General features: G+C 41.6%; 1 protein-coding gene across 1 annotated transcript; it reads right to left on the bottom strand.

Annotated features, from left to right (window-relative positions):
• Positions 1 to 976: 976 nt before the first annotated feature.
• On the bottom strand, positions 977 to 14,796 carry LOC308077005 (uncharacterized protein). The gene is made up of 3 exons (XM_080417534.1): positions 13,087 to 14,796; positions 5,898 to 6,256; positions 977 to 3,264 (listed from the first exon to the last, which is right to left on the bottom strand). The coding sequence occupies exons 1-3, from the start codon at positions 14,684 to 14,686 to the stop codon at positions 1,567 to 1,569; spliced, it is 3,657 nt and encodes a 1,218-aa protein (XP_080273660.1). The 5' UTR covers positions 14,687 to 14,796; the 3' UTR covers positions 977 to 1,566.
• Positions 14,797 to 21,105: the final 6,309 nt, after the last annotated feature.

The raw sequence follows: 21,105 nt of genomic DNA, 5'->3' as shown, positions 1-21,105 counted from the left end.
TTGGTCTCGGGTAGTGTCCATAGTTTATATACAGTAAGAGTACTATGTGACCTTCCACACCTGTAGACAAGAGAACATCCATCTAGGAGTGCAACAGTTAATCACACTAATACATTTAATTTAAACAAATTGATCATCAATAATCTAATACATTTATCTAAGGCTACTATAATGGAGCTATTGTTTGTGTTTATGATCACTTTATAACAACCTAACAGCTAAGAGTAATTACTTTTTGTTTACATTAACATCAAGTGTAATATAAATATATATAATATATATATATATATATAATGATGAAGAAAGTCATGGATAGTTATTAGTTGCAGCAGCCCTACACCCATCACAGCTTTCATCAGGGCACATTGATGCTGCACAGGTCTGATCCCGTCTCATAGAAATGCTACAGATACAACATATACCATGTTACATGATAAATATATCACGTTTTATATGATACATTCAAACTGTATGGTATGATCAGACTGTGACACAGTAAGGACATCACAAGTTATTTTGTAGCAGAAATATTGTTTATATGAATCATTGCATGGAGAAAATAAACATGGAATGCATGTTCCAGACAGTTCAGCTGGCATACACTCCGGGAGCCAGGCCCAGCCCTCAGGATGTTCTCCGCTAACCAGCTTTTTTCACCATAATTTCCTGTTAGCATAATTATACCTTGGGCCATCACAAGTTCATACTGAACACCCCCAACTGGGGGCCGTTTGGTCTCAAGGGCCCCAAAACCCCTTTTTTGGTACATGTCTCTGGCGAAATGATGTAAATGGTCGTATTAATTCAATAGAATTACATACATCGTCATACATGTCTGGAATTTGTTATGGAGTATCCTGACACATATATATTTCGGCCATTTGAAAATAGCTGATCTACAAGCTCACAATGCGTCACATTGTGAGCTTGTAGATCAGCTATTTTCAAAAGATTTTTATACATGTGACAACTTGAAATGGGACATTCTGCACAATGAGTACTTTTACTTTTGGTACTTCCTAGAAGTTCCTACATTTTGATGACAATACTTTTGTACACAAGTACATTTAAATAAAAAAAATAAGACCATTACAGTGTCAAAAGTAATCAACAAACTATACTATAAAAAAAATTCAAACATTGGCCAAATTGTCAAATATGACCTAAGAAAGAGGCAAAAAAACCTTAAATAGCAGATAAATGCACACAACACATCGCATTTGTGAGGTGTTGTTAGCTTGTAGATCTGCTATTTTCACAATGTATCTGTGGAACCGAGTCAAACTAAATGTAATTAATCAACTCCTTCAATTTATCAGAGTGGGGGTCCCCAGTTCAAATATGATTATTTTGGGCGGTCCACAGTACAAATATGATTATTTGAACTGTGAACTGTGACCTTTGCTGCGTGTCACGCCCCGTCTCTCTCTCTCCCTGTTTCCTGTTTCCTACACTGTATACTATCAAAAAAGACAAAAAAGCCCCCACCCCCCCAAATCTATTTAAAAACATTATAATGAAGAAACGATTCTGGACTTGTGACACGAGAGACAAAACAGAAGTGATCTACTTGAGGTTACACAACTCAGCAGTGTCTCCTCCTGCATAAAGCCTAAGTCCAACATGGAGGTTGTGTGTGAACACGGTGTGGACTGTGTGGAGGAGAGTCATTGTGTCAGACACAAAGAAGGACAGAGTACCTGCACTGTGGTCCAGGTACACTCCTACTCTGGAGGACACACGACCTGGGATGTGAGTTTCAATGTCTCTGTGTCTGAAAATATAATCTAGTTGGTTACACTGTAAAGACCATGATTTATCATTGGATCCAAATCCACATTCACTACCAAACCCTGTTCTGCTGATATCTTTATATGAGACTGCTATATTAACATAGTCTCCACTCAACTCTACCTCCCAGTAACAGCGTCCAGTCAGACCCTCTCTACTCAGAACCTGCCACCATTCAGTGAATCTCTCTAGGTGACCAGGATATGAAAAGGAAAATTGTTGTTTGTTGTTCATTGTTACTTTTCTGTTCTCTTTAGACAGAGACAGGCGTCGATGAGCTGTGTTTGGATCCAGTGTGATTGGACGTGAATATTTTAAGAACTGAGCTCTGGTCTTGGGTTCTGGTAGTGTTGACAGTGAAACATCCACTCTGTTCCCTTCCTCTGTAAGAATGTCCTCTAGTTTGTCTCTCATCTTGGACACGGCCAGAGTCACATTTTCAAAGTATCTCACATTGCTGCTGACTGGGTGTGTACATTCACTGATCCTTGAGAGGGAAGAGGTGTAACGCTGTAGAAAATGGATGTGATCCTCTGTGAGTGAGAGCTGCTCCAGCTCAGCATGTTTCCTCCTAAGTTCAATGACCTCCTGCTCCACTCGCCTCCTCAGTTCTTCAGCACGACTCACTTCACGTTTCTGCTGGTCTCTGATCAGCTCCCTCACCTCAGTTCGTCTTCTCTCCATGGAAGAGATGATCTCAGTAAAGATGGTGTCGCTGTCCTCCACTGCTCTGTCAGCACAGTGGTTGATGGACTTCACCTCCTGGTGAAGCACCTTCACATCTTTCTCTCTCTCCTGGATTCTCTGCTGGATGTTCTGTTGACTCTTATTGAGCTCTTTTTGTCTCTCAGTCCGTTCTGCTGCAGCGGATGTTGTATCGTGACCTTTGTGTTCTTCCACGGAGCACAGAGAGCAGATACACTGCTGATCGGTACGACAGAAAAGCTCACTCACCTTGTTGTGACGAGAGCAGATGTTCGCCTGAAGCTCGCTGGAGGCTTTGACCAGCTTGTGTTTCTTAAAGGCAGGAAACTGATAATGAGGCTGGAGGTGAGTGTCACAGTAAGAGACCAGACACTGAAGACAAGTCTTCACAGCTTTAAGTCTCCTCCCAGTGCAGGCATCACAGGCCACATCTCCAGGTCCAGCGTAGCAGTGTTCTGGAGGAACATCTTGGAGTCCTGTCTTGTTTAGGCTCTCCACCACCTCAGCCAACATGGTGTTTTTCTTCAGAACAGGTCTTGGGTTGAACATGTGTCTGCACTGTGGACAGCTGAACCTCCCTCTCTGATCATCCTGGTTCCAGAATCCCTCGATACACCTCCTGCAGTAGCTGTGTCCACAGGGAACAGTCACTGGATCCTTCAGTAGATCCAGACAGATAGAACAGCACAACTGTTCCTGATCCAGTTGAACTCCCTGCTGCGCCATTTTAGTACAACTGTCTGTCTGTCTGTCTGTCTGTCTGACTGACTATCAGATGAGTTTAGTTTGGTTGCATTTCTTCGGAAATCACATGACATGGGAGGTTCTTCCTGGCTGTGTGGGTGTGTGTGTGTGTGTGTGTGTGTGTGTGTGTGTGTGTGTGTGTGTGTGTGTGTGTGTGTGTGTGTGTGTGTGTGTGTGTGTGTGTGTGTGTGTGTGTGTGTGCGTGTGTGTGTGTGTGTTTCTCCACCTCCTGAACATTTGTTGTTCCAACTCCATTACTTGTTCCTACCTAACCAGTCCTTCCAGAGCCCTTCACCACCGACAGTGTTCACATGTGTCATACCGTATCTAAGTGCAACACCACGTGCAGTGCCATTATGAACCCTGTGTGTGTGTGTGTGTGTGTGTGTGTGTGTGTGTGTGTGTGTGTGTGTGTGTGTGTGTGTGTGTGTGTGTGTGTGTGTGTGTGTGTGTGTGTGTGTGTGGTGATTCACAGTGAATGAACTGGTAGAACGTGCTTCCATCCTGTTGAGACATCAGTCAGTATTTACGGGGCCAGCTTGCCAGCATGGCAGCTGTTATGCCCCAGTCTAGGGGTGCCTGAGACACAACATGAATATGTTCCCGCCTTCCCCAACTCCCAAGTAACCACACAAACAAAGGGTTGAAGTGCAAAATATAACAATGGTTTATTTATAAAGATATAAAGTAATAACAAACAATTAACATAAAATTGGGTCATAAGGGTGTAACTCACTGAGGAACTAAAGTAACCAAAAGAACTAACTGAAAAGAAAACTCTTACCTATCAAAAGAACTAATAATACAATATCTTACCTTCCTAACAATAAACAAAAGAAACATCACCTCAGGATCAACTTATAGCAACTGGAAATAACATAGGTCAAATCATAGAACTCATAAGTAACAGAACATAAGGTGTGGTGGCCAGTTGGAAGCGGAGGAAGACGGGCTCCTGCGCCCTGCGTGCCGCGCTGAGATCTGTACTCCTCTTATATAGGGAGCCTCCACCCTATTAGCCACTTGGAAGGCAGCACTCCTGTGAGCTCCCCACCAATCACTGGCCGGCTTGGATGAGCGCCCCACCAATCGCCTTCCGGGAATGGCACACCTGAATTTGCATACATTCCTTTCCTCTCCACCATTCTCACCTCTGACACACACACACACACCCTTCCACACTAGGACCAACTCATAATAATAACCTCAAATACGACCCCAGTCGTAACACCCCCCTTCCCAAGAATCAAGCACCCCCCATAGTGCCTAATCCTTGTGAAGGTTAGCAAATTGGAAACAGATACATAATATTCTCAGTATATTTGTTTGATTTCAGGATTTCCCCTCCCAACTAGGAACAAATTGAACGCACATGAAATAGGGGTTTTAACATTGGGGAGGAAAAAACTAATAATAACTCAATACCAATCAAAAACATTAACACATCACACAAACAGTAAGATCCACTGTAGCCAGCTGACTATGACGCCTAATGAGACTTAGGGCATGTATTTGCCCCTAGTATTTGTGAACACAGGATCTGGAAACACTGTTGCTCCAGCCAAATCATTGCCCAGAATGAGATCCACGCCTGACACAGGCAACCAAGTCCGCACACCAACTCGGACTGGGCCAGACACAAGTGAGGAGGACAGTGTACACTCATGTAAGGGTATATGAAAAGCACTCATCTTAACTCCCTGTACCAGTTTAGAACCACGATAAGTTTTATTCGAAAATGGCAAAACCCCCCCACGGATAATAGAAGTTTTTGCGCCAGTATCCCGCAGGATCGTAATCGGAACCTGGACCCCATCATTGCCAGCCAAAGCAACTAAACCTTTAGAAATAAATGGTTTAAACTCAGACAGATCGTTGTGGACCTTGTGCTTATGCCGCACAACATTAGGCCTAGATTGAATTAAACCAATGAAAGAAGGACCTTCAGCCTTTTCCAATCTTTCTTTTTGTTCAAGCACTGGGCAAGTGGCAATGAGGTGGCCAGTTTCTTTGCAATAAAAACATGCCTGATTTTCAGCAGAGGCAGGCCCCTTGCGACGCAAAACATTTGGGGATTCCACTCTCTTCTGCGTTGAGGCTGAATAATCATGTACTGGGGAGCAAAAAACAGTCTTGTGAGTCAATGTAAACTCATCTGCCAGAACAGCAGCTTCAGTGAGACTTTTAACTTTTTGCTCATTCAAATACACAACTATTCTCTCATGCAAACACTTTTTAAACTCTTCTAACAAGATGAGTTCTCTCAGCTGCTCAAAGCTGATGGCCTTACTGGCCAGACGCCATTTATCAAAAAGAACACTTTTTTCTCGTGCAAATTCAACGTACGTCTGGTTGGCAGTTTTATCTGTATTTCGAAATTTTTGTCTATAGGCTTCAGGTACGAGCTCATAAGCTCGCAACACGGTTTGTTTAAGGGTCTCATAGTCGAGACTCTGATCAATAGATAACGTAGCGCACACTTCTTGGGCCTTTCCCACAAGTTTACATTGCAATAATATTGACCAAAACTCCTTGGGCCATTTTAAGGCAATAGCAATACGCTCGAAAGCGCCAAAATACGAGTCTATTTCAGACTCTCGAAAAGGTGGTACTAATGATATGTGCCTACTAATGTCAAACCCCCCCGAATTACTGACCCCGACAGTGTTTTCGTTTCCCGAATTTATGCTGGACGCAGCTTTCGGGTTTTCAAGCTCAAGGGCTCTGAGCCTTAGGTGTAGGGCTGTGATCTCCAGCTCTTTAGTTCGGCACTCTGCCTCTTTAGTTCGGCACTCTGCCTCCTTTATCTGGAGTGTCAGCTGGAGATCACCCGTTGCCATACCTGCCTGTAGGCCCAGTGAGCGAGGAGTCGACCCCACATTAGTGGCGGGTGTTTCCGTAGCCTCCGCCTCAGCAACCACCACCTGCAAGGCCTCCCCCTCCTTCTCACCAGGTCCAGTCGCAGGTAGCACGCCTTTCTCCACCAGCTTTGAACACACTTCATGTCGGAGCTCAGCTTTAGGGGTAACAAGAGACACAGTCATTTCATAGTTAGCAGCCACCACTAACAATTCTTTCTTTTTACATTTCTCAATCTTGCCCCAAGAAGGGTTTGCTATGAATTCTTCCAAATCAAAATCCATACTTACAAAATTTTACCAACTGCCAACCAGAGAGAAAAAAAACCTTACCAATTAACATGCGAGAAAAGCGTTTAGACGAGCCCCCAATTCATGTTATGCCCCAGTCTAGGGGTGCCTGAGACACAACATGAATATGTTCCCGCCTTCCCCAACTCCCAAGTAGCCACACAAACAAAGGGTTGAAGTGCAAAATATAACAATGGTTTATTTATAAAGATATAAAGTAATAACAAACAATTAACATAAAATTGGGTCATAAGGGTGTAACTCACTGAGGAACTAAAGTAACCAAAAGAACTAACTGAAAAGAAAACTCTTACCTATCAAAATAACCAATAATACAATATCTTACCTTCCTAACAATAAACAAAAGAAACATCACCTCAGGATCAACTTATAGCAACTGGAAATAACATAGGTCAAATCATAGAACTCATAAGTAACAGAACATAAGGTGTGGTGGCCAGTTGGAAGCGGAGGAAGACGGGCTCCTGCGCCCTGCGTGCCGCGCTGAGATCTGTACTCCTCTTATATAGGGAGCCTCCACCCTATTAGCCACTTGGAAGGCAGCACTCCTGTGAGCTCCCCACCAATCACTGGCCGGCTTGGATGAGCGCCCCACCAATCGCCTTCCGGGAATGGCACACCTGAATTTGCATACATTCCTTTCCTCTCCACCATTCTCACCTCTGACACACACACACACACCCTTCCACACTAGGACCAACTCATAATAATAACCTCAAATACGACCCCAGTCGTAACAGCAGCAGTGCCTGTTTTAATGTTGGCATTATTCTTCCGATTCTTCTGCCACTTTTGCCAGTTCTGGCTGAACCGTGCATACGCTTTTTACGAAACTCTGCCATATGATAGATGGTCATGAAAAACTATCAAGAAATAAATCTCACAATCTTTCGTCAAAAGGAGGCACTATAGCACTCAATTGAAAATGCCAACTTTGAACAGGTACAACTCATGCCCTGTTTGACCTACAGCAATAAAACATCCATACACACATGCGTCTACTCATGATGAACAACTTTCTTACTCTGACTTTTGACCTCTGACCTTTAGATCTCCCACCATTTTGAATTATATGAAAAACAGTTAAAATCTATGGAATCCTGGGATCTTTGAGCAATTTGCACGAAACCTTTTACACATGAACTTTGGACCTATGCCGACATAAAATAGGGAGCGGATTTTTTCTAAGTGAAAAAATGAAGCTTTAATGAGCCAATGAATATTGCAGTTTTATGACAATTATTCATCTGCCCCTAACACATACTGTTGGTCCAATGGCTTCCCGCTAAAGTGAATGATTCACAACATCAAGGTTGCCGGTTCAAGCCTCACTTGGTGGAGACTTCATTCAAAGTGCATTGCAAACAACAAGACTGTATTAATGAATACATATGCAATTGATAAAGATAACATGAAATGCTTATCTGAGAAGGTATGTTTTTGCAATGTATGACATACTTCATTCTGAAAATAGCCGATCTACAATCTCAAAACTTTTCAGATAGCAACGTGTTTCTGAGCTTGTAGATCAGCTGCTTTCACTGGTTCAGTTTTATATTCAACAGACAACCTCAGCCTGGACAAAGCTATAGCACTATAGGTATTGTTGCAGCCTGTCAATCCGAAGGTTGAAGGTTCGATTCCTGTATATGGCAATAGGTTGAGATGTCCAATCAATCCATTCTGCTTCCATTTCTCTCTCTCTTCAATCTATTATGTTTCCATGTCTCTCTCTCTTTTCAATCTATTCCGTTTCCATGTCTCTCTCTTCAATCTATTCCGTTTCCATGTCTCTCTCTCTCTCTCTTGAGGGGCGGCCATAGCTGAGTGGTTAGTGAACCTGCCTAGGGAGCCAGAGGCTCTAGTTGCCCCAGGTACGATTCCAGGCCAGGCTAGCAAATGCGTCGATGAAATTAAATGTAACCCCTAATTGCTCACAGGCCCTCATTGGAAACCAGACCGCAAGGACTTTCATGAACGGACCTGTTAAAGGAATTATCCTCATCTCTTCAATCTATTCCGTTTCCATGTCTCTCTCTCTCTCTCTCTCTCTCTCTCTGTGGGTGAGTGGTGGCATTGCAAAAAACATGACCTCTATGTTTCTATGGCTTATTGTGCATATTACTTTTAGTTTTGTCTCTCTTTTAATGTATGACATACTTCATTGTGAAAATAGCCGATCTACAATCTCACAACTTTTCAGATAGCAACGTTTTGTGAGCTTGTAGATCGGCTACTTTCACTAGTTTTCGTTCCGAGGAGACACAAAAATGCCTTTATTGGTAAATGGTTTGTGAACCAGTGATCTAGAGTAGTTCGGGACACAGAGGCCCGGTTCAAAATGGACGGAAATAGTTATAAATATCAACAGACACTATCAGGGAGGTCATATATCTAGCTCAATGAGAAGAAAGGCAGTCTTGGAGTCCGTAGGTCGCTGGTTCGATCCCTGTCCACGACAATGTATTGAGGTGATCATGATTTGGCATTATTCGGATAACACATAGTGTTTCTTGAGGATAGGCTTAGGCGTTGTTTTACTGAGGTTAGGGTTAGTGAATGTTTAAAATGTTCATGTTAATTGCATGGTCTTCTTTCTCTCAAGTTCAGTCTTCTATGTTTCAATGGCTTATTGTGCATATTACTTATCATTGCTTCTTTAGTTTTTCTCTCTTCATTCCCTGGCCCCGTATTATCACTATATTTTCTTTTTGTGTTCCATCTATACAATAAACCTTGAATAAAACTTTGAACTTTTAACGACAAAACACACGGAAACTTTCCCTGTCTCTCTTTCTACAAATGTGTTTAATAGAACTGTAATACAACCATAAATACACACACTCACACACACACACACACAACACACACACACACACACACACACACACACACACACACACACACACACACACACACACACACACACACACACAGCCGATGTGTCCGCTGGTGTAGAGAGAAAAACAGAACAGACCAAGTACATAGCCAAAGGTCAACTAAGTTTACTAAGTATTGAGGGTTTAAGTGGTTAATGTCTGAAAATACACATTAACTCATTGACTGCCAGAGTTAACACATCGTCTATCGTCCCCTTGCCAGCGAACACGGTGATTTTACTGTACCTCACGGAAGGACTTTAAGGACTTGGCGGGCCGGATTAAGATCCGGATTAAGGTCAAAGGGCGGGTCCGGCCCCCGGGCCGTATGTTGCCCATGTGTGACTTAAGGCCAAATATATTTCGGCCATTTGAAAATAGCTGATCTACAAGCTCACAATGCGTCACGATGCGACGCATTGTGAGCTTGTAGATCAGCTATTTTCAAAAGATTTTTATACATGTGACAACTTGAAATGGGACATTCTGCACAATGACTATTTTTACTTTTGGTACTTCCTACATTTTGATGTTGAATATACTTTTGTACGACCAGTTTAAGGACTTCTATACTAACCTCTATAAATCAGAGTCCTTGAATAACCCTGCTATATTTGATGATTTCTTTAATGACCTATTAATGCCAGTTTTGGATCCCCAAAAGAAAACTAGTCTCGACGAACCTTTTACAGTAACAGAAATTACACTGGCCATAAAATCAATACAAAATGGAAAGGCACCCGGCCCAGATGGATTTCCTCCGGAATTTTTTAAAACTTTCCACGGCCGACTGGCACCACTCTTAGCTAACGTGTTCTCCCACTCGTTTGAAACATTGGCCCTGCCAGAGACATTCTATCAAGCCACTATATCATTGATTCTAAAGAAAAACAAAAACCCTCTAGATTGCAGCTCATATCGACCCATTTCACTCTTGAATGTAGACTATAAGATTCTTGCAAAAGTACTTGCACGCCGCCTAGAAGTTGCACTGCCGTCCATAATCTCCTTAGACCAAACAGGCTTTATAAAGAATAGGCTCTCCTTCTCCAACCTGCGACGTTTGTTTAATATCATATACACTAAACCACTAATAGCTATACCGGAAGTAGTCATCTCGATGGACGCGGAAAAGGCATTCGATCGGATTAAATGGGATTATCTACTTAGCACACTACAACATTTTGGCTTCGGAAATAACTTCATCTCCTGGATCAAAATGATATATAGAGCCCCATTGGCCTCAGTCAGATCGAATGACATACTGTCAGCATACTTCCCTCTTAAACGAGGAACAAGACAGGGCTGTCCACTCTCCGCACTGCTGTTTGCCGTAGCCATTGAACCTCTGGCCATTGCCATACGCAACAACCAGGGGGTGCGTGGCGTTTTTAGAGGGGGTCATGAACATAAAATTTCACTATATGCTGATGACATCATACTATATATCTCGGAACCATCGGAATCTGTCCCACCCATCTTGAATATCATATCAAATTTTGGAAAAGCCTCAGGATACAAGTTAAACCTAGAGAAAAGTGAAATGATTACACTTAACTCAGTCACTTCAAACCAAAATATTGCGGACCTACCATTCAAACTGGTCTCAAATCAATTTACATACCTTGGCATAGTAGTAACCCGTCACTATAAAGACCTTTTTAAAGCCAACTTTGCTGTGCTCCTAGAGAAAACTAAGCAGGATCTTGAACGCTGGTCCCTATTACCGCTATCCCTCTCGGGTCGTATAAACTCTATAAAAATGAACTTGCTCCCAAAATGTACTCACTTATTTCAGTCTATACCAGTTTTTATACCCAAATCTTACTTTAATACATTAGATCAAATATTCCCCCCGACCAATAGAATGAAGGGGTTCATGGTTTACGATCTATGTTTATTATGATTCTAATCTTATGTGCTGGTGGCAGGGACCTGAGCAAGCACACAGTCCATACCCGGGACATACACAGGTCTCTATGGTCGCCAAGCAAGAAACTCAGAGACCATGACTTTAATAAGTCCAGTAAATACTATGGGAAGTGTAATTATTATGAATTGTGCTGAGACTGAGCAATGTGTTTAATTTCTCTCCTGATATAATGCTGTAAATATGAAAAATTGGACATTACGACTATTATTATCACTATCACCATTATTATGTGTATGTATATGTACGTACATATAGGTGTGTATGTACGTATGTATATGTTGGTATATGTGTGTGTATATGTATGTATATATATATATATATTTATTTTTTACTTTATTTTTTTATTTCATTTTATTTTATTTATTTACTTTATTCTTTTTTTTCTCCCCCTGACATTTCTGATTATTATTATTATAATTTTCTAAATGCTACAATAATATGTAACATGGAAAACCACGACCACATATGTATAAAATGCTGATTGACATTGATGACTCTGAAAAACAATAAAAATATTACTAAAAAAAAAAAGAATATACTTTTGTACTCAAGTACATTTTGAATTCAGGACTTTTACTTGTAACAGAGTATTTCTATGTTGCAGTATTGATACTTTTACTTAAATAAAACATGTGAGTACTTTTTCCACCACTGATATTATAGTAGCCTATATGTATGAGTTGTTGGAACTTGTGAGATGTGTGTCATTGATTGAATTCCCCAAAAATAAGGAACACATTGTGGAGTCTCCCAAACAGTTTGGGAGACTCTTACGCAAACATACATTACAAATTAATTAATTTAAGCCCCCACTTATTTTCTTTCTTTCTTGTTAAAGCTCACTACAAGCTCACAACACATGAGCGTGTAGATAGGCATTTTATATATTTTTTTGTAAAATGGTAAAAAACAAACAAAAAAGAAGCCAAAAAGGGCATATCTTGTGACCCCATAACAATGGGTGGCAAAGAAGCTATGTAGACTTGTAAATAAAACGTAATCTATCTTAACCTTTAAGTGGTTATGTTCATTTAACTAGATTAATTGCTGTGTCGACCTTTCTGCACAGACTGTTAGAATAGAAGAACAAAGAAGTGATCAGAGATGTTTGGTTTGTTCATCTTTAATGTCACTTTATTCACAAGACAATTTATTCAAGACTATTTATAGCAGTGGCACTCAAACTGTGGGTCGGGACCCCCAGGGGGGTCCCCACATGATTTTTGTTTTTAGATGATTATCTTAATGTACAACATTGTTTTCTCACTCAACAGTAAACAGACCAGCATACAGTATAAGTGTATACAGGGTATCTGCACATTTATAAAGAGACAATTTAAGGACTTTTAAGACCTTTTTATTACAGTTAAAATAAAATTAAAATAAGACCATTACAGTGTCAAAAGTAATCAACAAACTATACTATAAAAAATTGTCAAACATTGGCCAAATTGTCAAATATGACCTAAGAAAGAGGCAAAAAAAACTTGAATAGCAGATAAATGCACATAACACATTGCATTTGTGAGGCCTTGTAAGCTTGTAGATCTGCTATTTTCACAATGTATCTGTGGAACCGAGTCAAACTAAATGTAATGCATCAACTCCTACAATTTATCAGAGTGGGGGTCCCCAGTTCAAATATGATTCTTTTGGGGCGGTCCACAGTACAAATATGATTATTTGAACTGTGAACTGTGACCTTTGCTGCGTGTCGCTCCCTGTCTCTCTGTCTCCCTGTTTCCTGTTTCCTACACTGTATACTATCAAAAAAGGCAGAAAAGCCCCCCCAAAAAAATCTTTTAAAAACATTATAATGAAGAAACGATTCTGGACAAAACAGAATTGATCTACTTGAGGTTACACAACTCAGCAGTGTCTCCTCCTGCATAAAGCCTAAGTCCAACATGGAGGTTGTGTGTGAACACGGTGTGGACTGTGTGGAGGAGAGTCATTGTGTCAGACACAAAGAAGGACAGAGTACCTGCACTGTGGTCCAGGTACACTCCTACTCTGGAGGACACACGACCTGGGATGTGAGTCTCAATGTCTCTGTGTCTGAAAATATAATCTAGTTTGTTACACTGTAAAGACCATGATTTATCATTGGATCCAAATCCACATTCACGACCAGACCCTGTTCTGCCGATATCTTTATATGAGACTGCTATATTAACATAGTCTCCACTCAACTCTACCTCCCAGTAACAGCGTCCAGTCAGACCCTCTCTACTCAGAACCTGCCACCATTCAGTGAATCTCTCTCGGTGACGGGGATATGATTGTTGTTTGTTGTTCATTGTTACTTTTCTGTTCTCTTTAGACAGAGACAGGCGTCCATGAGCTGTGTTTAGATCCAGTGTGATTGGACGTGAATATTGTAAGAACTGAGCTCTGGTCTTGGGTTCTGTAAGAATGTCCTCTAGTTTGTCTCTCATCTTGGACACGGCCACAGTCACATTTTCAAAGTATCTCAGAGGACGGACATTGCTGCTGACTGGGTGTGTACATTCAATGATCCTTGAGAGGGAAGAGGTGTAACGCTGTAGAAAATGGATGTGATCTTCTGTGAGTGAGAGCTGCTCCAGCTCAGCATGTCTCCTCCTCAGTTCAGTGACCTCCTGCTCCACACCCCTCCTCAGTTCTTCAGCACGATTCACTTCACATTCCTGCTGTTCTCTGATCAGATCCCTCACCTCAGTTCGTCTTCTCTCCATGGAAGAGATGATCTCAGTAAAGATGGTGTCGCTGTCCTTCACTGCTCTGTCAGCACAGTGGTTGATGGACTTCACCTCCTGGTGAAGCACCTTCACATATTTCTCTCTCTTCTGGATTCTCTGCTGGATGTTCTGTTGACTCTTATTGAGCTCTTTTTGTCTCTCAGTCCGTTCTGCTGAAGCTGATGTTGTATCGTGACCTCTGTGTTCTTCCACGGAGCACAGAGAGCAGATACACTGCTGATCGGTACGACAGAAAAGCTCACTCACCTTGTTGTGACGAGAGCAGATGTTCGGCTGAAGCTCGCTGGAGGCTTTGACCAGCTTGTGTTTCGTAAAGGCAGGAGACTGATAGTGAGGCTGGAGGTGAGTGTCACAGTAAGAGACCAGACACTGAAGACAAGACTTCACAGCTTTCAGTCTCCTCCCAGTGCAGGCATCACAGGCCACATCTCCAGGTCCAGCGTAGCAGTGTTCTGGAGGAACATCTTGGAGTCCTGTCTTCTTTAGGCTCTCCACCACCTCAGCCAACATGGTGTTTTTCTTCAGAACAGGTCTTTGGATGAACATGTGTCTGCACTGTGGACAGCTGAACCTCCCTCTCTGATCATCCTGGTTACAGTATTCCTCGATACACCTCCTGCAGTAGCTGTGTCCACAGGGAACAGTCACTGGATCCTTCAGTAGATACAGACAGATAGAACAGCACAACTGTTCCTGATCCAGTTGAACTCCCTGCTGCGCCATTTTAGTACAACTGTCTGTCTGTCTGTCTGTCTGTCTGTCTGTCTGTCTGTCTGTCTGTCTGTCTGTCTGTCTGTGTGTCTGTCTGTATGTCTGTATGTCTGACTGACTGACTGACTGACTGACTGACTGACTGACTAACTATCAGATGAGTTTAGTTTGGTTGCATTTCTTCAGAAATCACATTGTCCAATTATTTACCTGGTCACATGGGCTGTCTTACAAGCTCTATATACCCAGGTAACATTACCCTTGCAACGGGTTGTTGGCTTTCTCTGAACGTGTGAGTTAAAAGTAGATATTACTCAAACCTGTGTCTTTGATGGTTTTTATTATACTAACATTACAATACGAACATACAACACACTTCAGTCTAGTACTAAAGTACCACTACTATGGAAAGTCAGTCAGTACCACATGTCAGTACAAGACCCCTAGGTCAGTCTAACTAGTAGTCTCACGTTCTACTAGGTTTAGCCTAATCAGGTTCAGGTATAGTCAGGTATAGCCTAAACAGGTTTAGTCAGGTAATAAAACCTAGGAAAGGAAACACAAGCAACACAACAACAAATTACATTACTGACATGAACCTACGCATCAAGTATAAATACATCAGAAATATAATCATCATTACATAATAGTTACATCGTGTAATACAAGCTTTTGCACTTACTGCAGTCTTATCCGCGTCCAAGCCGCGAATGTCGAATATGACTTGCTTTGATAAAACCCAGAGCTTTATACTGTTTCAGTGGTTCCCCCAAGGAAGCCGCCTCCTCCAGGGAGGAGTAACATACATTTCCTTGTCCTTATCAAGGTTCAAGGTTCAAGGTTTACTTTATTTTGTCTCCCATGGGAGAAATTTGTCTTGGACACACAGACCAGCAGCATACACAATACCATACAGTACAGGACAGAGACAAAAACAAAAACATAAACACACAGTGACATGTACAGTCCTATCTAATCAATCAACTCTTTCCTGTTTCTCTCATGCAACCCCTATGTCATATCCTCTGCTTTGGATTCACTTTAGTTTATACAATTTTAAGTAAGCAGAAAATACACTCATATAACATGGCAATAATTATACACACACTTTCCTTGCTGGAAAGCCCGGATAATTCTACACACATGACATGGGAGGTTCTTCCTGGCTGTGTGGGAATTGTCCGTCCCTCATTCCAGAGTTATGGCCGTTTGAATGTGGCTTGTTTTCTGAAAAACAGCAGAAAAACAACAGAAAGCCTAGAAAATGTGACTTTAGATTATTTTATTTTTTTTATCACGTGATTTCTGGGTGTACTCTTCTTTGGTGGTGCTTCATACTGTTTCATGTAAGGCCAGTGCATCGACACCAATATCATTGGCTCTGGCTGGCTGGCTGTTGCCTTGATGGCACGTCATTGACTGGGATAATGGAGTCATATGTTGTGTTGACAGAGATGTGCCTCGCTCGGTCTACCGGAACGCTCCACTTACAGCTATAAACACACTGGTGTTGTGTGTACTGTACAACTATTCCACAATCTCTGAGTGCTATATAGAGTCTGGAACTGCGCCCCCTGAATGCCGATTCCGGAAGCTTAAAAAATTTCCATTTCTGCTTAGCAGCAAGCTAGGCTTCGACTAATGGAGAGGCCATCCGCTTTATCCCCTGAATATTTGAAAATTGTGTGAGTCAACAGTCTGGCTCGCAAGAGTACAGTATAAATACGCACGCACGCACGCACGCACGCACGCAAGCACACACACACACACACACACACACACACACACACACACACACACACACACACACACACACACAATGGCTGCTTTCGTGCCTCTGCTCTGGAGCCGCCGGTTGCGGAAAACATAACCATGAACCTTGCTGGATTGAACACAATCCTAAATTATCTGTTCTTAACCACATGAGTGTCGCTATTCTGGGCATGTCATAATAGGCGAACATTCGGCAAATATACGTGAACGTTTGGCTAAAATGGTTGAACTATACGAGCTTGTTGATAGGCTATTTTCGGCTAAGAGTTTTGGTGTGAGGCGGGCGACAGTTGGTCACGAGGTAGAGCGTTTGTCTTGGAATAAGAAGGTTTCCGGTTCAGTGTCTTGCTCACAGATACTTCAACATGCAGCCAGGCGGATCGAACCGGAAACCTTCCTATTCCAAGACAGACGCTGTACCCCGTGACCAACTGTCGCCCCCTCCACACCAAAACTCTTAGGTTGATGCCTTGCATGGTTTCCTTTGCTCTCAGTGAGTGAATGTGTCTGTATGGGTGAATGTAATGCACATTGTAAAGCATTGGTTCTCAAACTGGGGTCCGGGGACCCCCAGGGGTCCTTGGGGTGGTTCCAGGGGGTCCCCAGCAAAATGTGTTAATATAGAATATCACAATAATTTTAACCACTTTAACCTTTTATACTTTGGCTGTTTTTGAAAAATCGTGAACATGTGTGCAAACCTTTCAATATATATTTTTTAAAGCGGAACAGGTGGTTAAGAACATTATTCCTTTCTTGTAGCCATTCATTTAGGCTGATCCATATCAGACTCAAACCACAGAACAATGACAGAACGACTGCTCCTGTGTTGATGATAGATGTGTAAAATGAAATGGAATGTTTTCAGCACTTTAGGACAATAGGACACTTAGGACAGCAACCATCCCTAGTGTCATTCCTAATTAGTAGGATTGAGCCCATCTGTGCTTATTAGGCAAACAGAGACACCTGCATTCAGAGACACCTGCATTCAGATCTGCTTTGATTTGTTTTAACAATGACATGCCATTATTGTTCCACTTCCCTTTCCCCCTATTTTTAGTATTGTCAAACTTATAGGCAATACATGAATTTTAAGTGCAAAGTAAAGAATGTGTCCGACTCTGTGATATTTGCACCGCAAGTGACAGAAACTACTCAGACCGTTATGAGAAACAGCAGTAAAAGTTTAATTTGAATGCAAATAAAAAGCAGAGACCCTGGTAGTATTATTAAAAGCCATGAATTGACATAACTTCCTGCTCTTTGCCAGGCTCTTGGCAATCAGCACACAACTTGGTCATTGCAGAGGCAATAACTGAGAAGTTATTCTTAGTGCCAACACAAACCAAAATTGAATCCAGCCATTTCAAGGAGATTTATGATGATGGAACTTCGCCTGCGGAATGCGAAATGTATTTATGTTAACTGATGATTTGTAGATGGATCTTGTGAAATGCTATCTTTGCCGTGTTTTGGGGTCATTATTCAAAAGCTCTCTGAGTTGTGCTGACTGTTTGGCAGCATATGAAGTAATTCAAAGAGGATTTGTTACTCAGCAAGAGCAAAAAGTGTATCGCATCCACAAGTGATGAAACTGTTTCTGTAAAGGGAGGGGGGATGGAGTCGCCCCCCCACTTTCTTCTTCTTCCCTTTCCCATGTAAATAACAAAAATGATGGAGCTTACGCAAAAACTAATTTTACCCACTGTTTTACGCCTGTAATCCTGTGATGTGACAATAATATGGTTGATTCTGATTCTGATGTGAGACAACCCAATAACTGACATTTATGACATGTGTGACATGTGTGCGCATACACAATGTACACATACACAATGGGTGCTGTCACTGTGGGGTTAAGTTGAAGAATAGATGCCTCAGTTGGGAAGGATACAGAGAAAACATAAGTCATCAAACATGATTAATAATACCCACACACAGACTGTGGCATGGGCAAGAAGAAAGGTGGAAGGAAATTAATGTACCAATGTTGATACTGTACGTGATTGATGTATTTGAAAAAACATGAAAACACCTGTGTAAATCATAATACCATATTTCACATGTCAGAATTGTTAATGAATTGTACATAATGTAATATGTACTCTGTCACAGGCAGAGCCTTTGACTCCACTCAGACCGTGCAACTTCCAATGTTAAATCAGCCATTGCCCCTGGCAGTGGTCCACACACACACACACACGCACGCACGCACGCACGCACGCACGCACGCACGCACGCACGCACGCACGCACGCACGCACGCACACACACACACACACACACACACACACACACACACACACACACACACACACACACACACACCCACACCCACACCCACACCCACACACACACACACACACACACACACGCACGCACTCACCTAGAGGGAAAGTCAGGTCACACAAACACACACCCACACACAGTTATTATGCAGTGCTGCCAAGTAGACTAAGGGTTAGGGTTAGGGCATGTTTCCACAGAAATATTGATTCAATTTGATTTCTTCAGCAATAACAATAATGACACCATGAGCTGTTATTACTAGCAGCAATAATATTTCACTTAATCTATAACATATTAAATACAGCTTACTTTCTTCTGCTGCCCGTGAAAGGCTTTTTAGTGCAGCTGGATTGATCTTCAGCCCAAGAAGGGGAATGAATAATTCACACAACATTGAAAACAACTTCTAAACTTAAGTTGACATAGTACTTCTTCAAGTTTGAATAGTTGAATAGAGGATTTTCACCTGTCGCCACCAGAGGCCTGTTTCATATCATTTGAGATGGACAGTAGGCCTACTGTAGAAGTAATTCCCAACAAATTGTTGCACTGAATGCAGAAGTTTGGTGGAAAATGAAAATGTAAAGGAGATGTACCCTAACTACAGTCCACCTCGCTTCACTTTCCAGCTAAAGTTCATACATTAGAAACAATCCTAAATATATTAAATATGCCATGTGCCTCGAGGCCTCAGATTCTAGTGTATTCTCACTTAAACTATCATGTTAAAAAGATTTAAAGGTTTCATTTACCAAAGATGATTGGTCAATTATTCCTAGAAATGGGAAAATAATATGTCAAGAGAACTGCGCACAAGATTAATTCAATTTAAAAATCTTTAATATAATATATTGGATGCGACCAAGACTGTATAAGGTAGGTTTGATTGATGTTCTGAGTGTTGGAGGAGTCACGACAACGACGGTACTTTAGTACACATGCTCTGGAGTTGGCCACAAATTCAGGAATTTTGGTCTGCTATACATTTAGCAGAGGACCCCAATGGAAACAAGACCGCAAGGACTTTTTTGGACGGACCTTTTTGACAAAGTATTATAAATGTAATTGTGCTGTTTACATTTTTTGCCTAATAAAATATTCAATCAATCAATTAAGCAGTGGAAAGGATATCCCCTTTCTTCCCAGTCTGTTTATTTTGGGTAATCCTGCTATGTTGAGTGACATGCCCCTTTATCTTTGGATTCAAACGGCTCTTATGTTAGGAAGGAGGCTCTTGGTTAACGAATGGAAAGCCACCTCTGCACCTATATCACACCTCTCTTGGCCAGTTGGCTGCTTTAGAGGTCTTGTCATATAAGTTACTTGATGAATTGGAATGTGGGCAATACCGACTTTAGATCAGGTAGCGCTCAGCCTCTGGGAAGCAATAACTGCAATAAGTTACTGTATAGTGTGTGTTACAGAAGATTTTTTGTTGTTGCTGAAGCTGCGTTTGTTGAGGGGTGTTGTCACTGCTGTGGACTTCTAGGGGCATTTCTTTTTTTTTCTTTTTTGGGATTTTTGTGTTTTGTTGATTGTGTTCTGTGTTTTTGTGTTATGAATGTCTATAGTTGTGAATGTTCAGAATTTTGCAATTTAACTATGATGTTAACACTGTTGTTATGTGTTTGATGTATTTTTTATTTTTTTTATCCCAGTTCACCTGAAATGACACTCTATTGTCATTTCAGATCATTAGTGTGTATAGGGGAGAGATTGGCCAGGATGGAGCTTTTCATCTTCTTCTTCTTCTCTCTCCTCCAGCGCTTTCATTTCACTCCTCCACTGGGGTTAACAGAGAATGAGCTGGATCTGATGCCAGCAGCAGTGCGCTTGTCAGTCACCTGCAATATAATATGCTGAGATCGATTCCAGGTTGATTTATTTCCAGATATAGGAAATAAAACAATGTATACAATGTACAACTATACAGACACAGAGTTTGTATCATCATTTGGACAGTAGACTATGCTTTTTCCCTCGTACATTAATTCATTAAGCAATTAAGGGAGGAAACGTAATGGCCATTCAATCGTTGGACCTCTTACGGTGAAGAAGACTTTTTAGTCCAAACGTCAATGAATCTTTGACTGGGAGCCCTTTAAGCCACAGACTTTTATTTAGGATTTTCCTGTATTTTGTGTGGGTGCTGCACCTTCCCTCCTGTGGATGTGCCAGTTCTGTTTTCTTGTCAGGCCGTGCCACAGAGTCTGTGAGGAGAAGCCACAGATTAGATTACTGCTCTTTCGTTAAAAGTAAGCAAGACTTCTTGGTCAATCAGTTCAGGGATGCAAGTTTGAGCGCCTGTTGAATATAACATAATGGCTCTTTTAGAAGATCATCATTTCCAGTTTCCCAGTTCAGTCT

The sequence above is a fragment of the Gymnoscopelus braueri genome (assembly GCF_963280865.1).
Source record: "Gymnoscopelus braueri genome assembly, chromosome: 21".
NCBI lineage: Eukaryota > Metazoa > Chordata > Actinopteri > Myctophiformes > Myctophidae > Gymnoscopelus > Gymnoscopelus braueri.
Note: the sequence above shows the minus strand (reverse complement) of the source record. Positions and strands in the feature narration are given on the sequence as shown.